At 42.7% G+C, this 19,024-nt stretch overlaps 1 protein-coding gene across 1 annotated transcript in view; it reads left to right on the top strand.

Annotated features, from left to right (window-relative positions):
- LOC126259438 (zwei Ig domain protein zig-8-like) overlaps positions 1–19,024 on the top strand; it is a 473,263-nt gene that overhangs the window by 267,799 nt on the left and 186,440 nt on the right. The window contains exon 2 of the mRNA XM_049956253.1: positions 8,902–9,053. Coding sequence (XP_049812210.1) covers positions 8,902–9,053 — 152 coding nt within the window. The remainder of the gene's footprint in view (positions 1–8,901; positions 9,054–19,024) is intronic.

Below are 19,024 nucleotides of genomic sequence, written 5' to 3'. Positions count from 1 at the left end.
AGACGCCGGCACGGTAGCTCAGCGTGTTCGGCCAGAGAGCCGGTTGGCCTCTGTAATAAAAAACTGAGTGAAAAGATCAACCACCGAACTTGAACAGGATGTCTTGCGACGTCCAAAACGATCAAAAAAAAAAAAAAGTAGCTCAGATAGATAGATCGTCTGCCATGCAAGCAGGATGTCCCGGGATCGAGTCCCGGTCGGGGCACATATTTTCACCTGTCCCCGTTGATATATATTAACTCCCCTCAGCAGCTGAATGTATTAATATATAATTCTGATATAATGGTGAAATCTACACTGAAGAGAAGAAAAACGCAGTAAATGTAAGTTATGCAGATAGCTAGGGGACAAAACGTTCGAATAGAGCATTAGTAATGTGCTGCTTGACACAATCACGTCGTTTAAATATCTAGGCATAACGTTGCGAAGCAGTATGAAATGGAATGAGCATGTAAAGATTGTCGTAAACAAGGCGAATGGTCAACTTCGGTTAATTGGGAGAACTTTAGGAAAGTGTAGATCGTCTGTAAAGGACAGCGCATATAAGACACTAGTGTCACCTAATGTTGAATACTGTTCGAGTGTCTAGGGTCCATACCACGTCGGATTAAAAGGAAATGGTTCTGAGCACTATGGGACTTAACTGCTGTGGTCATCAGTCCCCTAGAACTTAGAACTACTTAAACCTAACTAACCTAAGGACATCACACACATCCATGCCCGAGGCAGGATTCGAACCTGCGACCGTAGCGGTCGCGCGGTTGCAGACTGTAGCGCCTTTAACCGCTCGGCCACTTCGGCCGGCTGATTAAAAGGAGAAATCGAAGTAATTCAGAGGCGAGCTGCTAGATTTCTTAGCGGTAGGTACTATCAACGCGCAAGTAATGTGGAGATGCTTCGGAAATTCAGACCGGAATCATTGGAGGGATGGTGACGTTCTTTTCGAGGAGCACTATTGAGAAAATTTAGAGAACCGGCATTTGAGGTTAACGATTCTACTGTCGCTATCGCGCATTTCGCGTAAGGACCACGAAGATAAGATTACAGAGAGTATCTCTAGTACGGAGGCATTGAGTCAATGGAAGTACAAGGTACCCTCCGCCACGCACCATACGATGGCTTCTGGAGTATATACGTAGACATAGATGTAGAATTTCGCTCAATGTCCTTCAAATTAGTGGCACAATGCTCAGCAGCGTAGATTATCAGATTAATACAATTCAGTATTATCACTCAAATAAACTCATCTAATAAACGTCCTGTCTAGGAACAAAATTGAAACAGATATCTGAAAGCTTTTACATACACGACAGGCACCTCGAATTCGCTATCTGTCTTTAAATAGTGTTTCAGTCATTTTTAATAGTTAATAATAAACTCATTCAAGCAAACCGACCTCAACACCTACTATAAATAGGTCAGTCTTGTACTTACACAATACAAAAACTGACTATTATATACAGTTAAAATCAAACCATCATTAAATGGTGTTGATCTCTGGACGCTCCTGGCCCTTACACCCATTCTCATGCTAGCGACACAGCGCACGCTGGTATCACTCGGCACATCTTCCAACAGCGAGTCGAACAGTGCGAGCTGGTGTGTTGCTTCACCAAAATACTTTACAGATATGTCAATACGACGTATAGCCCCGCAAGTATCTTAATTCTGCAGCTCAGCCACACTTCTCTCATAACGCCCTTTGTATTAGGAGGGAATAAAAATAGACGCATGCGTGGGCGATATAACAGGCTGTGACACTGATAAACTCTTCATCTATATATTTGTATGCACTGCGGTCTGTAGCGATTTACGTCTGTGACACTCTTGCAAAATTTCTAATGTCGTTCATTAGATCGTGGTCGAGGTTTTCTCGTGCGTCTCAGTAATCTTGCAACTAAAATCCGTCGTTTGTCTGGCATCCATTTGCTTGGCTACCTGTTCCGCCTAAAACGATTTCATTTTGACAACATTCATAATCACGTTTGTCTCACCAATCTGTTTCCTGTAACGTATACATTCATTCCTGTCTGTTCACGTAGTTCGCAACATGCAACTCTACATGAATCGGAGCTTAATCGTAAATTCTTGAATAGCTTCCGCGTTTAAGATCAGCTTCACATGTTCGTTAGTCATGAGTGATAGTACGCATTGATTATAAAATTTCTCTTTCAGACATATCGGAATATCTATATAAAAAGTCCGTTCGACTTACCAAAATGCGTTTCATTTTTGTTCTGCAGTCCACACAGTCGTAGCAGTCATTAGTACTCTAAAAGCGATCAGTATTATTGGGAACAAGTTTACTGACTTTGAAAGTAGCCAAGTATGTGTGGTGTCACCGCCAGACACCACACTTGCTAGGTGGTAGCCTTTAAATCGGCCGCGGTCCGTTAGTACACGTCGGACCCGCGTCTCGCCACTATCAGTGATTGCAGACCGAGTGCCGCCACACGGCAGGTCTAGAGAGACTTCCTAGCACTCGCCCCAGTTGTACAGCCGACTTTGATAGCGATGGTTCACTGACAAAATACGCTCTCATTTGCCGAGACGATAGTTAGCATAGCCTTCAGCTACGTCATTTGCTACGACCTAGCAAGGCGCCATTATCAGTTACTATTGATGTTGTAAAACATGTACCGTCAAGAGCGATGTTGACCAATTATGGATTAAAGTTAAGTATTCCAGCAGCTACGTACGTTTTTTGTTAGTCACATTTCCTTGACCTGTTCCAGACCTCACGCCAGCCTGCGTGAGCTAAAACGCGTGCCTTTCGGCTTCCTCTCATAGTGGGTTGGCTGTCTTGCCAATCCACAACAGTACGTGCCTGAGTTCTGAGACAAATTTCGTAGTCTCCTCTGGCCCAGACACATAAATAGATAAAGGCAGTAGTATCTATTACTGTCGAGAAAAAGAATATGTAGCTGAAGCATTACTAGTTAAAATTGTGACACAAGATTTCTGTTTACCTTAGTAATGTCAACAAAAGCTAGAAACGAAATTATTTACTACGTTGAATGGGTGATATCCAATCGAATGTAGAGACAGTTATTTAGATGTTACTGTAACAGTTGTCTCGTTGACTTATTTCTACGAAAACGAAGATAAAGGCCAAGGGTAACCATCAATGATCAACAGCTTTCATACCATTATCAGCTGTTCAGTTGAACCACTGACGAAATATAGCCACCCGCTGGCATTGTGTGCACATAGTTGTGCGTCATTGATTCATCATTTAATAAAAAAAAAAGGCACAGTCTTTGAGTTTTGTTTGAATATCAAAGAACTTTTATTTATCTTTCGTCATGTTAAGTATAGGCACTTGTTTGAATGATCTGTAGTCCTGTTAATTGCTGAACATGAATGGTTACTGACTATTATGTGTTACCATTGAGGAGTAATGAAGTCAGGGAAATTGAAAAACAGTGCAGCAGATATGCAAGCAAACACGCAGAGGTACATCCCTATTCTGAAGTTCTTTATTGGTGAAGTATGAAATAGTATTGCGCAACTATATCCACGCTGTGGGGTTCCGTATTTGAAGCGGTGAAAATGCCATCCTTACAGAATCACTTCGTTGTCCCTCCGTCTGTTTGTTTGTCGGTCCGAACGTTAAGACCAATTTTTCTCATGACTGGGTAGACATTTAAAGTTGAAATTTACGTCATATACTGAGGTGTTCGTTACCTTGTCCGTTCAGACAAAATATACGGCGATTTACGTCTCATATTTTGACACACACTCATCAAAACCTATAGGGTATTTTTCGTTGACCTAGAATCGTGAAATTAGGCAAGAAGAAAAGTTTCACAGTACGAATGAAGGAAACAATCTTAAGCGTATTACTTTGTAATTGTACCAAACGAGCAAAGAATATTTGTTGTTTCTCATTTGTTATCTGATAGCCTGTCTACACGTCTGTTGAGATCCCTTTTTTCTCAGGAACGGCTAGACGTCTCAATTCGACATTTATGTCACGTACAAAGCAATATGGTCCCTAGGCGATGTAATACATTTAAGCTTTTAAGTCAATACAGTCAAAAGACAGGCCCCTCCGGCCTTTTATGGCACATATTTTCATACTACCAAATTCACTCATCAGAACCCCGTTGGCGTCGAATCATATATGGTAAATAAGTATTGTTTTACAGTACAAGTAAACGAAAGAAAACTGAAAATTGTTGAATTGTAAATATATCACATAAAAACTATCATTCTGCCATTAGAACTTACATTGCATTCATCATCCATCAAATGCGTAACAGTGTAATATTACTGCATGCAAACTTAAAATGTACGTTGAAGTCTTGTTTTAGTAAGCAAATAAAAATATTTAACCAAACATTATCTTCCTACATATGTAAGGTGGAGTCTCCTCCTAATTTTGTTTTGTACTGGGTGATCAAAAAGTCAGTATAAATTTGAAAACTTAATAAACCAAGGAAAAATGCTGATAGAGAGGTAAAAATTGATACAAATGCTTGGAATGACATGGGGTTTTATTAGAACCAAAAAAAAAAGTATTGCTAGACGCGTCAAAGATCTCTTGCGCGCGTCGATTGGTTCAAAAATGGCTCTGAACACTATGGGACTCAACTGCTGAGGTCATTAGTCCCCTACAACTTAGAAATAGTTAAAACTAACTAACCTAAGGACATCACAAACATCAATGCCCGAGGCAGGATTCGAACCTGCGACCGTAGCGGTCCTGCGGTTCCAGACTGCAGCGCCTTTAACCGCACGGCCACTTCGGCCGGCGCGTCGATTGGTGATGATCGTGTACACATCCGCCACTTTCGTCATGTTTGGCCTCCCAGGTCCCCAGACCTCAGTCCGTGCGATTATTGGCTTTGGGGTTACCTGAAGTCGCAAGAGTATCTTGATCTACCGACATCTCTAGGGATGCTGAAAGAAAACATCCGACGCCAATGCCTCACCATAACTCCGGAATTCCTTTACAGTGCTGTTCACAACATTATATATCGAATACAGCTATTGTTGAGGAATGATGGTGGAAATATTGAGCATTTCCTGTAAGGAACATGACCTTTGCTTTGTCTTACTTTGTTATGCTAATTACTGCTATTCTGATCAGATGAAGCGCCATCTGTCGGACATTTTTTGAATGTTTGTATTTTTTTTATTCTAATAAAACCCCATTTCATTCCAAGCATGTTTGTCAATTTGTAACTCTCTATCTACATTATTCTATAATTTATTCAATTTTCAAATTTATACTGACTTTTTGATCACCCGGTACATCAGCTGTAGTTTTAGATTCAAGGGACGGATTAACTATCTATATACGTAACTACTTTAGGATTAAAGGAGACCACTCACCGAAAATCAGAAGCGTTGAGTTGTCGACAGGCACACTCAAAAGGGAAAAAAACTTGCTAACTTTTGTAGTTGTCCTTTGACGAGCTAGAGGAAAATACACAACCACACACACACACACCCACAGCCTAAATGATGCCGGCTAGTCTAACAGTGCACTGGCAAGTTGTCTTTCCTTTGTTTGTATCTTTACTTTTCGGTGAATTGTTTCCGTGAATCATAAAGTATCAATATTCTGCACGAATTTCCGTATAACGTATGTACGTAGTTAAGATTGTAAGGGATCCTCAGAGTGCGAATCCTGCTCGCACTTGGCCAACTTCGCTGATAAATGTTGATATGGGCGCTAGGCGCTCCAGCTGATGCAGCACACTGATAAGTCAAAGTACCTGTTTAGCTTCTGGAGATTACGTCGCCGAATTTAGCGGAATCAGCGAGGTGCACTGGAGAGAGAATTTGTCCGTAGCAGTCTACACTCAGGCACCTAGCAACCGGTGCCCTCTGTAGAAATGCGGTGAAATTAGACACCACTTGAAAGGCTACATTCAGAACGTTTAAGCCGTGTGCGCTGTTTTCAAGTAGCTGTGGACCATTAAGACCTGATAGTACACTACTGCCCATTAAAATTGCTATACTACGAAGATGACGTGCTTCAAACGCGAAATTTAACCGGCCGGAAGAAGATGCTTTGATGTGCCAATGATTAGCTTTTCAGAACATTCACAGAAGCTTGGCGCCGGTGGCGACACCTACAACGTGATGACACGAGGAAAGTTTCCATCCGATTTCTGATACAAAAACAGCAATTGAGACCGGCGTTGCCTGGCGAAACATTGTCGTTATGCCTCGTGTAAGGAGGAGAAACGCGTCCCATCATGTTTCCGACTTTGATAAAGGTCGGATTGTAGCCTATCGCGATTGCAGTGTATCGTATTGCGACATTGCTGCTCGCGTTTGTCGAGAACCAATGACTGTTAGCAGAATATGGAATCGGTGGTTTCAGGAGGGTAATACGGAACGCCGTGCTGGATCCCAACGGCCTCGTATCACTAGCAATCGAGATGACAGGCATCTTATCCGCATGGCTGTAACGGATCGTGCAGCCACGTCTCGATCCCTGAGTCAATAGATGGGGACGTTTGCAAGACAATAACGATCTGCACGAGCAGTTCGACGACGTTTGCAGCAGCATGGACTATCAGCTCGGAGACCATGGCTGCGGTTACCCTTGACGCAGCATCACAGACAGGAGCGCCTGCGATGGTGTACTCAACGACGAACCTGTGTGTACGAATGGCAGAACGTCATTTTTTCGGATGAATCCAGGTTCTGTTTACAGCATCGTGATGGTCGAATCCGTGTTTGGCGACATCGCGGGGAACGCACATTGGAAGCGTGTATTCTCCATCGCCATACTGGCGTATCACCCGGCGTGATGGTATAGGGTGCCATTGGTTACACGTCTCGGTCACCTCTTGTTCACATTGACGCCACTTTGAACAGCGGACGTTACATTTCAGACGTGTTACGACCCGTGGCTCTGCCTTTCATTCGATCCCTGCGAAACCCTACATTGCAGCAGGATAATGCACGACCGCATGTTGCAGGTCCTGTACGGCCTTTATGGATACAGAAAATATTCGATTGCTGCCCTGGCCAGCACATTCTCCAGGTCACTCACGAACTGAAAACGTCTGGCCAATGGTGGCCGAGCAACTGGCTCGCCACAATACGCCAGCCACTACTATTGATGAACTGTGGAATCGTGTTGAAGCTGCATGGGCAGCTTAACCTGTACACGCCTTCCAAGCTCTGTTTGACTCAATGCCGAGGCGTATCAAGCCCGTTAGTACGGCCAAAGGTGGCTGTTCTGGGTTCTGATTTCTCAGGATCTATGCACCCAAATTGCGTAAAAATGTAATCACTTGTAAGTTGTAGTATAATATACGCTCCTGGAAATTGAAATAAGAACACCGTGAATTCATTGTCCCAGGAAGAGGAAACTTTATTGACACATTCCTGGGGTCAGATACATCACATGATCACACTGACAGAACCAAAGGCACATAGGCAACAGAGCATGCACAATGTCGGCACTAGTACAGTGTATATCCACCTTTCGCAGCAATGCAGGCTGCTATTCTCCCATGGAGACGATCGTAGAGATGCTGGATGTAGTCCTGTGGAACGGCTTGCCATGCCATTTCCACCTGGCGCCTCAGTTGGACCAGCGTTCGTGCTGGACGTGCAGACCGCGTGAGACGACGCTTCATCCAGTCCCACACATGCTCAATGGGGGACAGATCCGGAGATCTTGCTGGCCAGGGTAGTTGACTTACACCTTGTAGAGCACGTTGGGTGGCACGGGATACATGCGGACGTGCATTGTCCTGTTGGAACAGCAAGTTCCCTTGCCGGTCTAGGAATGGTAAAACGATGGGTTCGATGACGGTTTGGATGTACCGTGCCCTATTCAGTGTCCCCTCTACGATCACCAGTGGTGTACGGCCAGTGTAGGAGATCGCTCCCCACACCATGATACCGGGTGTTGGCCCTGTGTGCCTCGGTCGTATGCAGTCCTGATTGTGGCGCTCACCTGCACGGCGCCAAACACGCATACGACCATCATTGGCACCAAGGCAGAAGCGACTCTCATCGCCGAAGACGACACGTCTCCATTCGTCCCTCCATCCACGCCTGTCGCGACACCACTGGAGGCGGGCTGCACGATGTTGGGGCGTGAGCGGAAGACGGCCTAACGGTGTGCGGGACCGTAGCCCAGCTTCATGGAGACGGTTGCGAATGGTCCTCGCCGATACCCCAGGAGCAACAGTGTCCCTAATTTGCTGGGAAGTGGCGGTGCGGTCCCCTACGGCACTGCGTAGGATCCTACGGTCTTGGCGTGCATCCGTGCGTCGCTGCGGTCCGGTCCCAGGTCTACGGGCACGTGCACCTTCCGCCGACCACTGGCGACAACATCGATGTACTGTGGAGACCTCACGCCCCACGTGTTGAGCAATTCGGCGGTACGTCCACCCGGCCTCCCGCATGCCCACTATACGCCCTCGCTCAAAGTCCGTCAACTGCACATACGGTTCACGTCCACGCTGTCGCGGCATGCTACCAGTGTTAAAGACTGCGATGGAGCTCCGTATGCCACGGCAAACTGGCTGACACTGACGGCGGCGGTGCACAAATGCTGCGCAGCTAGCGCCATTCGACGGCCAACACCGCGGTTCCTGGTGTGTTCGCTGTGCCGTGCGTGTGATCATTGCTTGTACAGCCCTCTCGCAGTGTCCGGAGCAAGTATGGTGGGTCTGACACACCGGTGTCAATGTGTTCTTTTTTCCATTTCCAGGAGTGTATTTGTCCAATGAACATCCGTTTATCATCTGCATTTCTTCTTGGTGTAGCAATTTTAATGGCCAGTAGTGTTAATTGTTCTAACTGGCGGGGATCATTACATAACACAGCGCCCACACTAAGTTCGCCGATGGGTGAATGGAGAGCGCTACGACTCGTGGATCGACCAGCGTCCCTGATGGTCTCTTCTTCTGCTTGCAGACTCGCGGCCGGCGGACGAGGCGGAGGTGGAGGACGTGAGCAGCGGCCTGCGCGGTCCCTACTTCGACACCTCGGCGTCTCGCAACGTGACTGCGCTGGTCGGGAAGACGGCCTACCTCAATTGCCGCGTGCGCAATCTGGGCAACCGTACGGTGAGTCGGCGTCTCTTATCTGTCACATGCTCACTTTGCGTTAGTCAGTTGCGCTCCCTAGACCCCATGGAGCAGTATCTGCAACGTGGAAATAGACCAATGATACTCGTATTACTTGTATCCAATACAGTAAAGTAGCTTAACGAAGAGTTATTGTATTACAACTGAAGGATGGCTGTTTAGAAATGGGCGGCTTTCATGTATCGCAGAATTTCTCCATACTAAGGTATGTCACCTGTTTGATCACAGACAATCTCTCTCGCATCGCCTCTTTCTGTTAGAGTGCGGAATCTTTGCTAAAACGAGACTGTATGAGGCATGTTCAGAAAGTAAGTGTGCTACCTTCTTATGTTTTTAGAAGGAAGTGTATTTGGAAAACATGCAGGTTATTGTTGTAGACGTGTTGACTCTTTTTCCATATAATCGCTATCCCGTTCGTTGCATGTGATGAGCTGTAGCACAAACTTCATTATGCCCTCCTCGAAGAGTTCTCCCGCAAGCTCCTTTTCCCACTAAAGAATCTCTGTTTGCATCGGCTCCTCGAGTGGAAATTTAATTCCAGTCATGTATGCCTTCAGTGTGGTGAAAAGATGATAATATGAAGGTACCAAGTCTCGAGGACATTGGAGGTGGTACGAAACATGCCAACTAGATGAGTCCAAGGGCACCTTGGTAGTGTGTGAGGACGGGCATTGTGATACAAGCACTCTACTCTCGTAGCGTTCCCCTCCTTTTGTTTTGAATGCTCATCTTAGTGCTTTGGTGGTCTACCTGGGGCAGAAATGCTGCCAAATTTATGCCTTTTCGCTCCCAAAACACCGACTTCAAGACTTATTGCCAGTGGTTTAGAATTTTTTGGGAAACAGGGAATTGGTATGACGTCACTCTGACGATTATCGTTTGGTCTCAGGCGTGTAATGAGCCACACACATTTCATCTCCAATCACAACAGAGCTCAGAAAATTCTCAACTTGCTGTTCAATTCGCTCAAGGAACTCGCGGGCCCTACTGACCTGATTTTTGTTGTACTGGTCTATCAGCTGTTTTGGGACTCATCTTGTGCATAGTTTCCGGTATCCCAGCGTTTCTCTGAGTGTCTCGTATAAGACGGTTCTACAGAGCTTTACCCAAAATTTCATCCACTCTCAATCGGCAGCCATCACGAACAGTATCCTCGACTTTTTGCACCAACTCATCAGGCAAAATGCGAAAATTTTCCACTCCTTTGTTTGTCATGAAAATTGGTTCTGCCTCCTCTAAACTCTGTACACCATTTGAAACAACCGTTTTGTTCATAATACCTTCGCCGTATATCGTTTTCATCTTCGAAAAAATGTCAGCAGGTGTTATTCCTTCCACGAGCAGGAAGCTGCTCGTACTTACCGAGATTTCTTACCGGCATCTTTCACGCAACTGGACACTACAACGTTAGCTGCTTACATACTATCGTGTTCCTGCCATAATTGCTCTGATTAGATGCTTTCCCCCCTTCCCCCGCCCTCCCTCTTTCTACCATTCACCTTTGTCAACCCTAAAAAAAAAAAGAACAGCCTGTTACGGTCACAGCACACTTACTTTCTGAACATACCTCGTACAAGCCTGTGTTGTCGGTAAAGGAGAGCTTTGACCCGCTCTGACCAATCAGATCGCAAGGCAGCAGAATTCGTTTCTGTTCCACCATGTGCCGGGGAAAGGCGCTTCCTCGCTACTGCTCGTCCGGCAGGTCAGCTCGTTGTATCAGACAGTTTTGTAGACGTTAGCTTAGTGCGTGTACGAACGCATCCGACCATCAAACACTGTCATTATGCTGACATCGCCGCCAGGTGTGAGCATTGCAGTGTTTTGTATATGACTGGCAACTATGGTAAAAGTCCGGTAAAGCTGAACCGTTTTCGCTTTTTTTGTGTGCAGCTTTCACAAGAGCAGTTTCAGATATTTGTTCACAGTTTTAATTGGTTGGGAGCATGGGCTGATCTGAATCCGTGTCACCACTAGGCACCTATAAACTCAAGTGTCTTAAAAGTAGCTTCCTGCATTCTCGACAACGTCTTCAGAGGATATGGAATACTATTTCTTCTGTGAATATCAGTTGTTCTTCGGACGGTATCTGAGATATTCTTACTCGATGTTTATTTATCGCCACTCTAGCGAAGTTGTATAACTATTATTTTCGTAAATTAATCCTGCTTATCTACTGCGTTCAGGTTTCGTCTGTTACTTAAGTCATAACTTTTCCTTCTATTAACGATTCCAGCCACGTGTATTTACACTCCGTACAGGAATTCCCATGTAGTTTCACGGAGTGCTGTGCTTTTTACATTTGCATAGGACTGCATTAAGGGCAGTATTGAACATGCTTTCCCTGTTAGAATTACTTGTTTGATAAAATAGGCAAGCCGACGCGGACGCAGTTACTCTGAGGTTTCCCGGTGCTGTGACTACGTAATTGCTAATAACTGCATTCGCCACACAGTCTAAATGATTGTAGGTTATTAAGCAAAGTAAGTAACGTCTAACAAAGACATTTGTTCTGAAGCCAATTGGACCTCTAAGATGCGATTTATCACATTTGTTGGTTGTATCTGCTTAACAGTTTCATGTAAGTGTTCAGAGTATTTTTGTTACTTTTCGTTGCGCTTTGCGCGAGCTTGGCATCTCGTATCATTAGTGGAAGAGTCATAGCGCGTTATCATTGGGTGTCATTCACTTTTTGGGGGCACATTTCAAGGCGTAAGGAGTGTTCATCACTTTGTATAGTCGAGATAGGAGGGCGGCTTGCACAGTATTAAATTAACTCTTATTTGATTGACATTACTTGTATTAGTAATAATATTCAGTGAGTAGTACACCTTTAATTACACGTTAGACTACACTACATTACCCACAAAACGTTTGACATGCTGAGGCAAAGTGCTAAATTTATGTTCATTCATTTCATTCATGTGGTCCTCAGTCCTGAGACTGGTTTGATGCAGTTCTCCATGCTACTCTATCCTGTGCAAGCTTCTTCATCTCCCAGTACCTACTGCAACCTACATCCTTCTGAATCTGCTTAGTGTATTCATCTATTGGTCTCCCTCTACGATTTTTATCCTTCACGCTGCCCTCCAATACTAAATTGGTGATCTCTTGATGCCTCAGCACATGTCCTACCAACCGACCCCTTCTTCTGGTCAAGTTGTGCCACAAACTTCTCTTCTTCCCAATCCTATTCAATACTTCCTTATTAGTTATGTGATCTACCCATCTAATCTTCAGCATTCTTCTGTGGCACCACATTTCAAAAGCTGCTATTATCTTATTGTCCAAACTAATTATTGTCCATGTTTCACTTCCATATAGGGCTGCACTCCATACAAATACTTTCAGAAATGACTTCCCGACACTAAAATCTATACTCGATGTCAACAAATTTCTCTTCTTCACAAACGCTTTCCTTGCCATTGCCAGTCTACATTTTATATACTCTCTACTTCGACCATCATCAGTTATTTTGCTCCCCATATAGCAAAATTCCTTTACTACTATAAGTGTCTCATTTCCTAATCTAATTCCCTCAGCATCACCCTACTTAAATCGACGACATTCCATTACCCTCGTTTTGCTTTTGTTGATGTTCATCTTATACCCACCTTTTCAAGACACTACCCATTCCAATCACCTGCTCTTCCAAGTCCTTTGCTGTCTCTGACAGAATTACAATGCCATCGGCGAACCTCAAAGTTTTTATTTCTTCTTCATGGATTTTAATACCTACTCCTAATTTTTCTGTTGTTTCCTTCACTGCTTGCTCAATATACAGATTGAATAACATCGGGGAGAGACTACAACCCTGTCTCACTCCCTTCCCAACCACTGCTTCCCTATCATACCCCTCGACTCTTATTACTGCCATCTGGTTTCTCTACAAATTGTAAATAGCCTTTCGCTCCCTGTATTTTAACCCTACCGCCTTCAGAATTTGAAAGAGCGTATTCCAATCAACATTGTTGAAAGCTTTCTCTAAGTCTACAAATGCTAGAAACGTAGGTTTGCCCTTCCTTAATCTAGCTTCTAAGATAAGTCGTAGGGTTAGTATTGCCTCACCGTTTCTAACATTTCTACGGAATCCAAACTGATCTTCCCCGAGGTCGGCTTCTACTAGTTTTTCCATTCGTCTCTAATGAATCCGCGTTAGTATTTTGCAGCCGTGACTTATTAAACTGATAGTTCGGTAAATTTTCACATTTGTCAACACCTGCTTCTTTTGGATTGGAATTATTATATTATTCTTGAAGTCTGAGGGTATTTCGCCTGTTTCATACATCTTGCTCACCAGATGGTAGAGTTTCGTCAGGACTGGCTCTCCCAAGACTGTCAGTAGTTCTAATGGAATGTTGTCTACTCCTGGGGCCTTGTTTCGACTCAGGTCTTTCATTGCTCTGTCAAACTCTTCACGCAGTATTATATCTCCCATTTGATCTTCATCAACGTCCTCTTCCATTTCCATAATATTGTCCTCAAGTACATCGCCCTTGTATAGACCCTCTATATACTCCTTCCACCTTTCAGCTTTCCCTTCTTTGCTTAGAACTAGGTTTCCATCTGAGCTTTTGGTATTCATACAAGTGGCTCTCCTTTCTCCAAAGGTCTCTTTAATTTTCCTGTAGACTGTATCTATCTTACCCCTAGTGATATAAGCCTCTACATCCTTACATTTGTCCTCTAGCCATCCCAGCTTAGCCATTTTGCACTTCCTGTCGGTCTCACTTTTGAGACGTTTGTATTCCTTTTTGCCTGCTTCATTTACTGCATTTGTATATTTTCTCCTTTCATCAATTAAATTCAATATTTCATCTGTCACTCAAGGATTTCTACTAGCCCTCGTCTTTTACCTACTTGATCCTCAGCTCCCTTCACTACTTCATTCCTCAAAGCTACCCATTCTTCTACTACTGTATTTCTTTCCCCCATTCCTGTCAATTGTTCGCTTATGCTCTGTACAACCTCTGGTGTAGTCAGTTTATCCAGGTCCCATCTCCTTAAATTCCCACCGTTTTGCAAATTCTTCAGTTTTAATCTACAGGTCATAACCAATAGATTGTGGTCAGAATCCACATCTGCCCCTGGTAATGTCTTACAATTTAAAACATGGTTCCTAAATCTCTGTCTTACTATTATATAATCTATTTGATACGTTTTAGTATCTCCAGGGTTCTTCCATGTATAGAACCTTCTTTCATGATTCTTGAACCAAGTGTTAGCTATGATTAATTTGTGCTCTGTGCAAAATTCAACCAGGCGGCTTCTTCTTTCATTTCTTACACCCAATCCATTTTCACCTGCAACGTTTCCTTCTCTCCCTTTTCCTACTGCCGAATTCCAGTCACCCATGACTATTAAATTATCGTCTCCCTTCATAATCTGAATAATTTCTTTTATTTCATCATACATTTCTTCAATATCTTCATAATCTGCAGAGCTAGTTGGCATATGAACTTGTACTACTGTAGTAGGCGTGGGCTTCGTATCTATCTTGGCCACAATAATGCGTTCACTATGCTGTTTGTAGTAGTTTACCCGCATTCCTATTTTCCTATTCATTATTAAGCCTACTCCAGCATTACCCCTATTTGGCTTTGTGTTTATAACCCTGTAGTCACCTGACCAGAAGTCTTGTTCCTCCTTCCACCGAACTTCACTAATTCCCACCATATCTATCTTTAACCTATCCATTTCCCTTTTTAAATTTTCTAACTTACCTGCCCGATTAAGGGATCCGACATTCCACGCTCCGATCCGTAGAACGCCAGTTTTCTTTCTCCTTGTAACGACGTCCTCTTGAGTAGTCCCCACCCGGACATCCGAATGGGGGACTATTTTACCTCCGGAATATTTTACCCAAGAGGACGCCATCTTCATTTAACCATACAGTAAATCTGCATGCCCTCGGGAAAAATTACGGCCGTAATTTCCCCTTGCTTTCAGCCGCTCGCAGTACCAGCACAGCAAGGCCGTTTTGGTTAGTGTTACAAGGCCAGATCATTCAATCATCCAGACTGTTGCCCTTGCAACTACTGAAAAGACTGCTGCCCCTGTTCAAGAACCACACGTTTGTCAGGCCTCTCAACAGATACCCCTCCGTTGTGGTTGCACCTACGGTACGGCTATCTGTATCCCCACCAACGGCTATGTCCATGGTTAAGGGGGGGGGGGGGATTTATTTTTACACGCTCAAAGCCATTTAATTCTTTGTAAAACTTGTTTTTGATTCCATGACTATACTCACGCTTTGCACCTTATTTTTCAGGAAAGTAAAAAAATTCGCAAATTTTCCGTCACATATTCACAGTACTATTTTAAGATGAGTCCCTGAAATATTCAAATAAAGAACTACACAGGCCAACAAAACGCAAGCTCTTCTGTTATACTAACAATGGTGTAGTAATTTCATTGGTTCATAATATGTTTCTCATTCACATTTAACTAATGTATTTAAGAAGACCAAAATATATACAGAACTGAGTATTTGTCTCAACCCACCGTCCAACGTCCAATCGGTCGCCTCAGACTAAGGTATATCACTTTCCAGAATGTAATGTATTAATTTGCAGTTCGCTACTTCTAAACTTACCTTTTGTTTACACTTCGTGGAGGCTATGTCTGTTAGCAATGAATTACACCGCCACAAGTAAAATTCTTTCCATGTGATTTTGTTAGGTTTGAAAATTATGTAAAAATCTGCCAACCGGTTGCATAGATTTTCTATATACCTTGACCAGGTTTCGTCACCTCTAAGGGTGACTTCATCAAAAGGTAAGGTAATTACCTAAAATGAATATGTCAGATTAAATATCTTACCTAATAAAAGTTTACATTAATGTAAACGAGTGTAAAACAAGTAGTACTTACATGAAGAACATATCGTCAAAGATGTACAGTGATTTAAGAGCTGAGTTGCTCAAGTCATACATTAAAATATATGACATAATGTTCTTCAAAAAGTCAAACATTAAAACATAAGTAACACTGGTGTGGTGTGAGAAGACTGACTGTGTGGCAACTAGTTACGGTGCAATTCACTCGGAAATAGATTCTTCAATAGGTACGACTCTACAGAGTTAGGTAGTTTATCCTATTCGCGATACGTAGATGACATTTTGATTATATACAGTGGCACTAATGAAGGAGTTGATCAACTATTCAATTTGTTCAATAACCTCCATTAAAAAATTAATTTCACGTGTGAGTTAACAAATGAACACTGCAATTAAATTTCCTAGATCGGAAGTTGGCGATAATAGAGAATAAAATTATTTTTGACATTTTTCGAAAACCCACGAATATTGATCATACCGTACCTGTGGACTCGACACACCCTCAATCTCATGAGAAAGCTTTCTTTCATTCAGCAATTCACCGTGCAGTGGTTACTTCATTATCACCAGAAAAACTGCAGAAAGAAATTGATGTAATTAAGACAAGAGCATTTAATAACGGCTATGGACCCTCACTAGTGGAAAACATCCTTAAAGGAAAAACTTGAGAAAGAGTCACCACTTTAGGTACAGGTCAAACTAATAATAATGATAAAAAGTATATCCCAATACCCATTTTAGGTAACATATCGTATAGGATTCAGCGTCTGTTAACTAAAATATACGGCTGCAAGGTTGCTTTCTCCACACATAATGATTTACAAAAAAATTTAATTCGTAATGTAAAAATTTCAAACGAACCTTTACGTGGCTCAGGGGAATATAAAATTTCCTATAATACATGTGCAGCATTTTATAATGGACAGACAGGCAGAGATTTCAACGTAACATACAAAGAACATCTTTTAGGCAAGAAAGGCACTAATGTGCACAATTTAACATTTGCAGAACATCTTTTCACAACAGGGCATAACTCCAAAGAATTAAACGAAATGACACTTATGCGTAGAGAAAGAAAGGGAGAAAACTTGATGTGTTGGTAGAACTTGAAATTTTCAGGTACACACCAAATAAAGATGACATGTTGAATGAGCAAGTACTGTTGAAAAATAGAAATTTCTCTAATGCTTTTAAACCAGTGCTCTCAGTTTTATGATACTTATAATCCAGGTTCTCTCCTCCTTTTCAGAAACATTCTTTTACCTCTGTTAAGTTACGCTCATTACTTACACACATGATGACCTCTGTGCCCAAATTATGCAAACTTTCTTTTCAAATTTTTGTGTCATATAATGAAAAGATGTTCTTCATTACGTATGTAATTCCAGTGGTATTTGACTCGAGTTCTACCTGTGCTACGTAAAACGTAGCGATCTTTGTACTATTTTATCCCGTTTGAAGCTCATTTATAAGTGTTACTAATTAATTTATAAAATTAATATTCGTTAAGAGCTATGTTGGCTATACGTATGATCTGGCTTGGCTCTGAGCACTATGGGAGTTAACATCTGTTTAAACCTAACTAAGGACATTACACACGGCTCCAGACTGTAGTGCCTAGAACCGCTCGGCCACTCCGGCCGGCACGTATGATTTAGTTCAGAAAATGTGTAATACACAAAATTGTTTTGCTCACATTACTAGTGGCCCGCTTGTGGAGAGCCCACACAGTCAGTCTCCTCACGCCACACCACTGTTACTTATGTTTTAATGTTTGACCTTTTGAAGATCATTATGTCTTGAATTTTAATGTATGACTTGAGAAACTCAGCTCTTAAATCACTGTACATCTTTGACGATATGTTCTTCATGTAAGTAATATTTGTTTTACGCTCGTTTACATTAATGTAAACTTTTATTAGGTAAGATATTTAATCTGACATATTCATTTTAGGTAATTACCTTACCTTTTGATGAAGTCACGAAACCTGGTCAAGGTATAAAGAAAATCTATGCAACCGGTTGGCAGATTTTTACATATTTTTCAAATTTGTGTATACGGTTGCTGCAAACGTCTGCCACGTTAAAAAAAAGTTGATAGGTAATAATTCGATCTGATGGTTTTCTGGGAAGTGATTGTATATCTCAGTGTTTTGTTACGATACGTCGTCGCTTTAAATTAGAAAGTAATCAGAATACACAGTAACCTTCACTACTGTGTTTCTAATTATGATTTCATGATAGCGTATATCCTGAAATATGCTTCTCATACAACACATAGACCCATGGAATCTTATAACAAGGCTATGTGACTATATCTTTAAAGAAATATGACATAATAAGAAGGGAAGTGATTTATTTTGCGCAGCGCGTTAACAATGGGCATAAGTAAATAGTTCACTGAATTGCTAGAAAATCCTAAGCTGTAAGAAACATACGAAATCACATGAATTGAATGTAAGTAAGTTAGTAGTCAAGTTACGTGCGTTGGGTACGCTTGGCTCTTACGTTACCACAAAGTTCATAATCTGAAATCAGAAATTTCAGTGACGCAAACAAAACTCAGTTCATACAAAGTGATGGAGTGCCAATTCCCTCCACGACAGCCGTTACTGGCGCCTTCAGTTCTCTGGAAACATGAAGAGAAATACACTGAAGCCCCAACAAAACTGGCACAGGCATGCATATTCGAATACAGAGATATGTAAACAGGAAGAACACGGCGCTGGGATCGGCCACGCCCATATAAGACCAGAAGTGTTTGACGCAGTTGTTAGATTGGTTACTGCTGCTAGAACGGCAGGATATCAAGATTTGAGTGAGTTCGAACGTGGTGTTTCATTCGGCGCACGAGCGATGGGACACAGCATCTTCGAGGTAGCGATGAAGTGCGGATTTTTTCACAAGTGTACCGTGAATATCAGGAATCCGGTAAAACATAAAATGTCCGATATCGCTGCCGCCGGGAAAAGGTCTTACAAGAAGGGAACCAACGACGACTGAACAGAATAGTTAAACGTGACAGAAGTGCAACCCTTACGCAAATTGCTGCAGATTTCAGTGCTGGGCCATCAGCAAGTGTCACTCTTATACGATTGATGACTGCACGACAGA

Source organism: Schistocerca nitens, chromosome 5 (assembly GCF_023898315.1).
Source record: "Schistocerca nitens isolate TAMUIC-IGC-003100 chromosome 5, iqSchNite1.1, whole genome shotgun sequence".
Lineage (NCBI taxonomy): Eukaryota > Metazoa > Arthropoda > Insecta > Orthoptera > Acrididae > Schistocerca > Schistocerca nitens.
The sequence above is the reverse complement of the archived record's forward strand: the minus strand, read 5'-3'. Positions and strand labels throughout refer to the sequence as shown.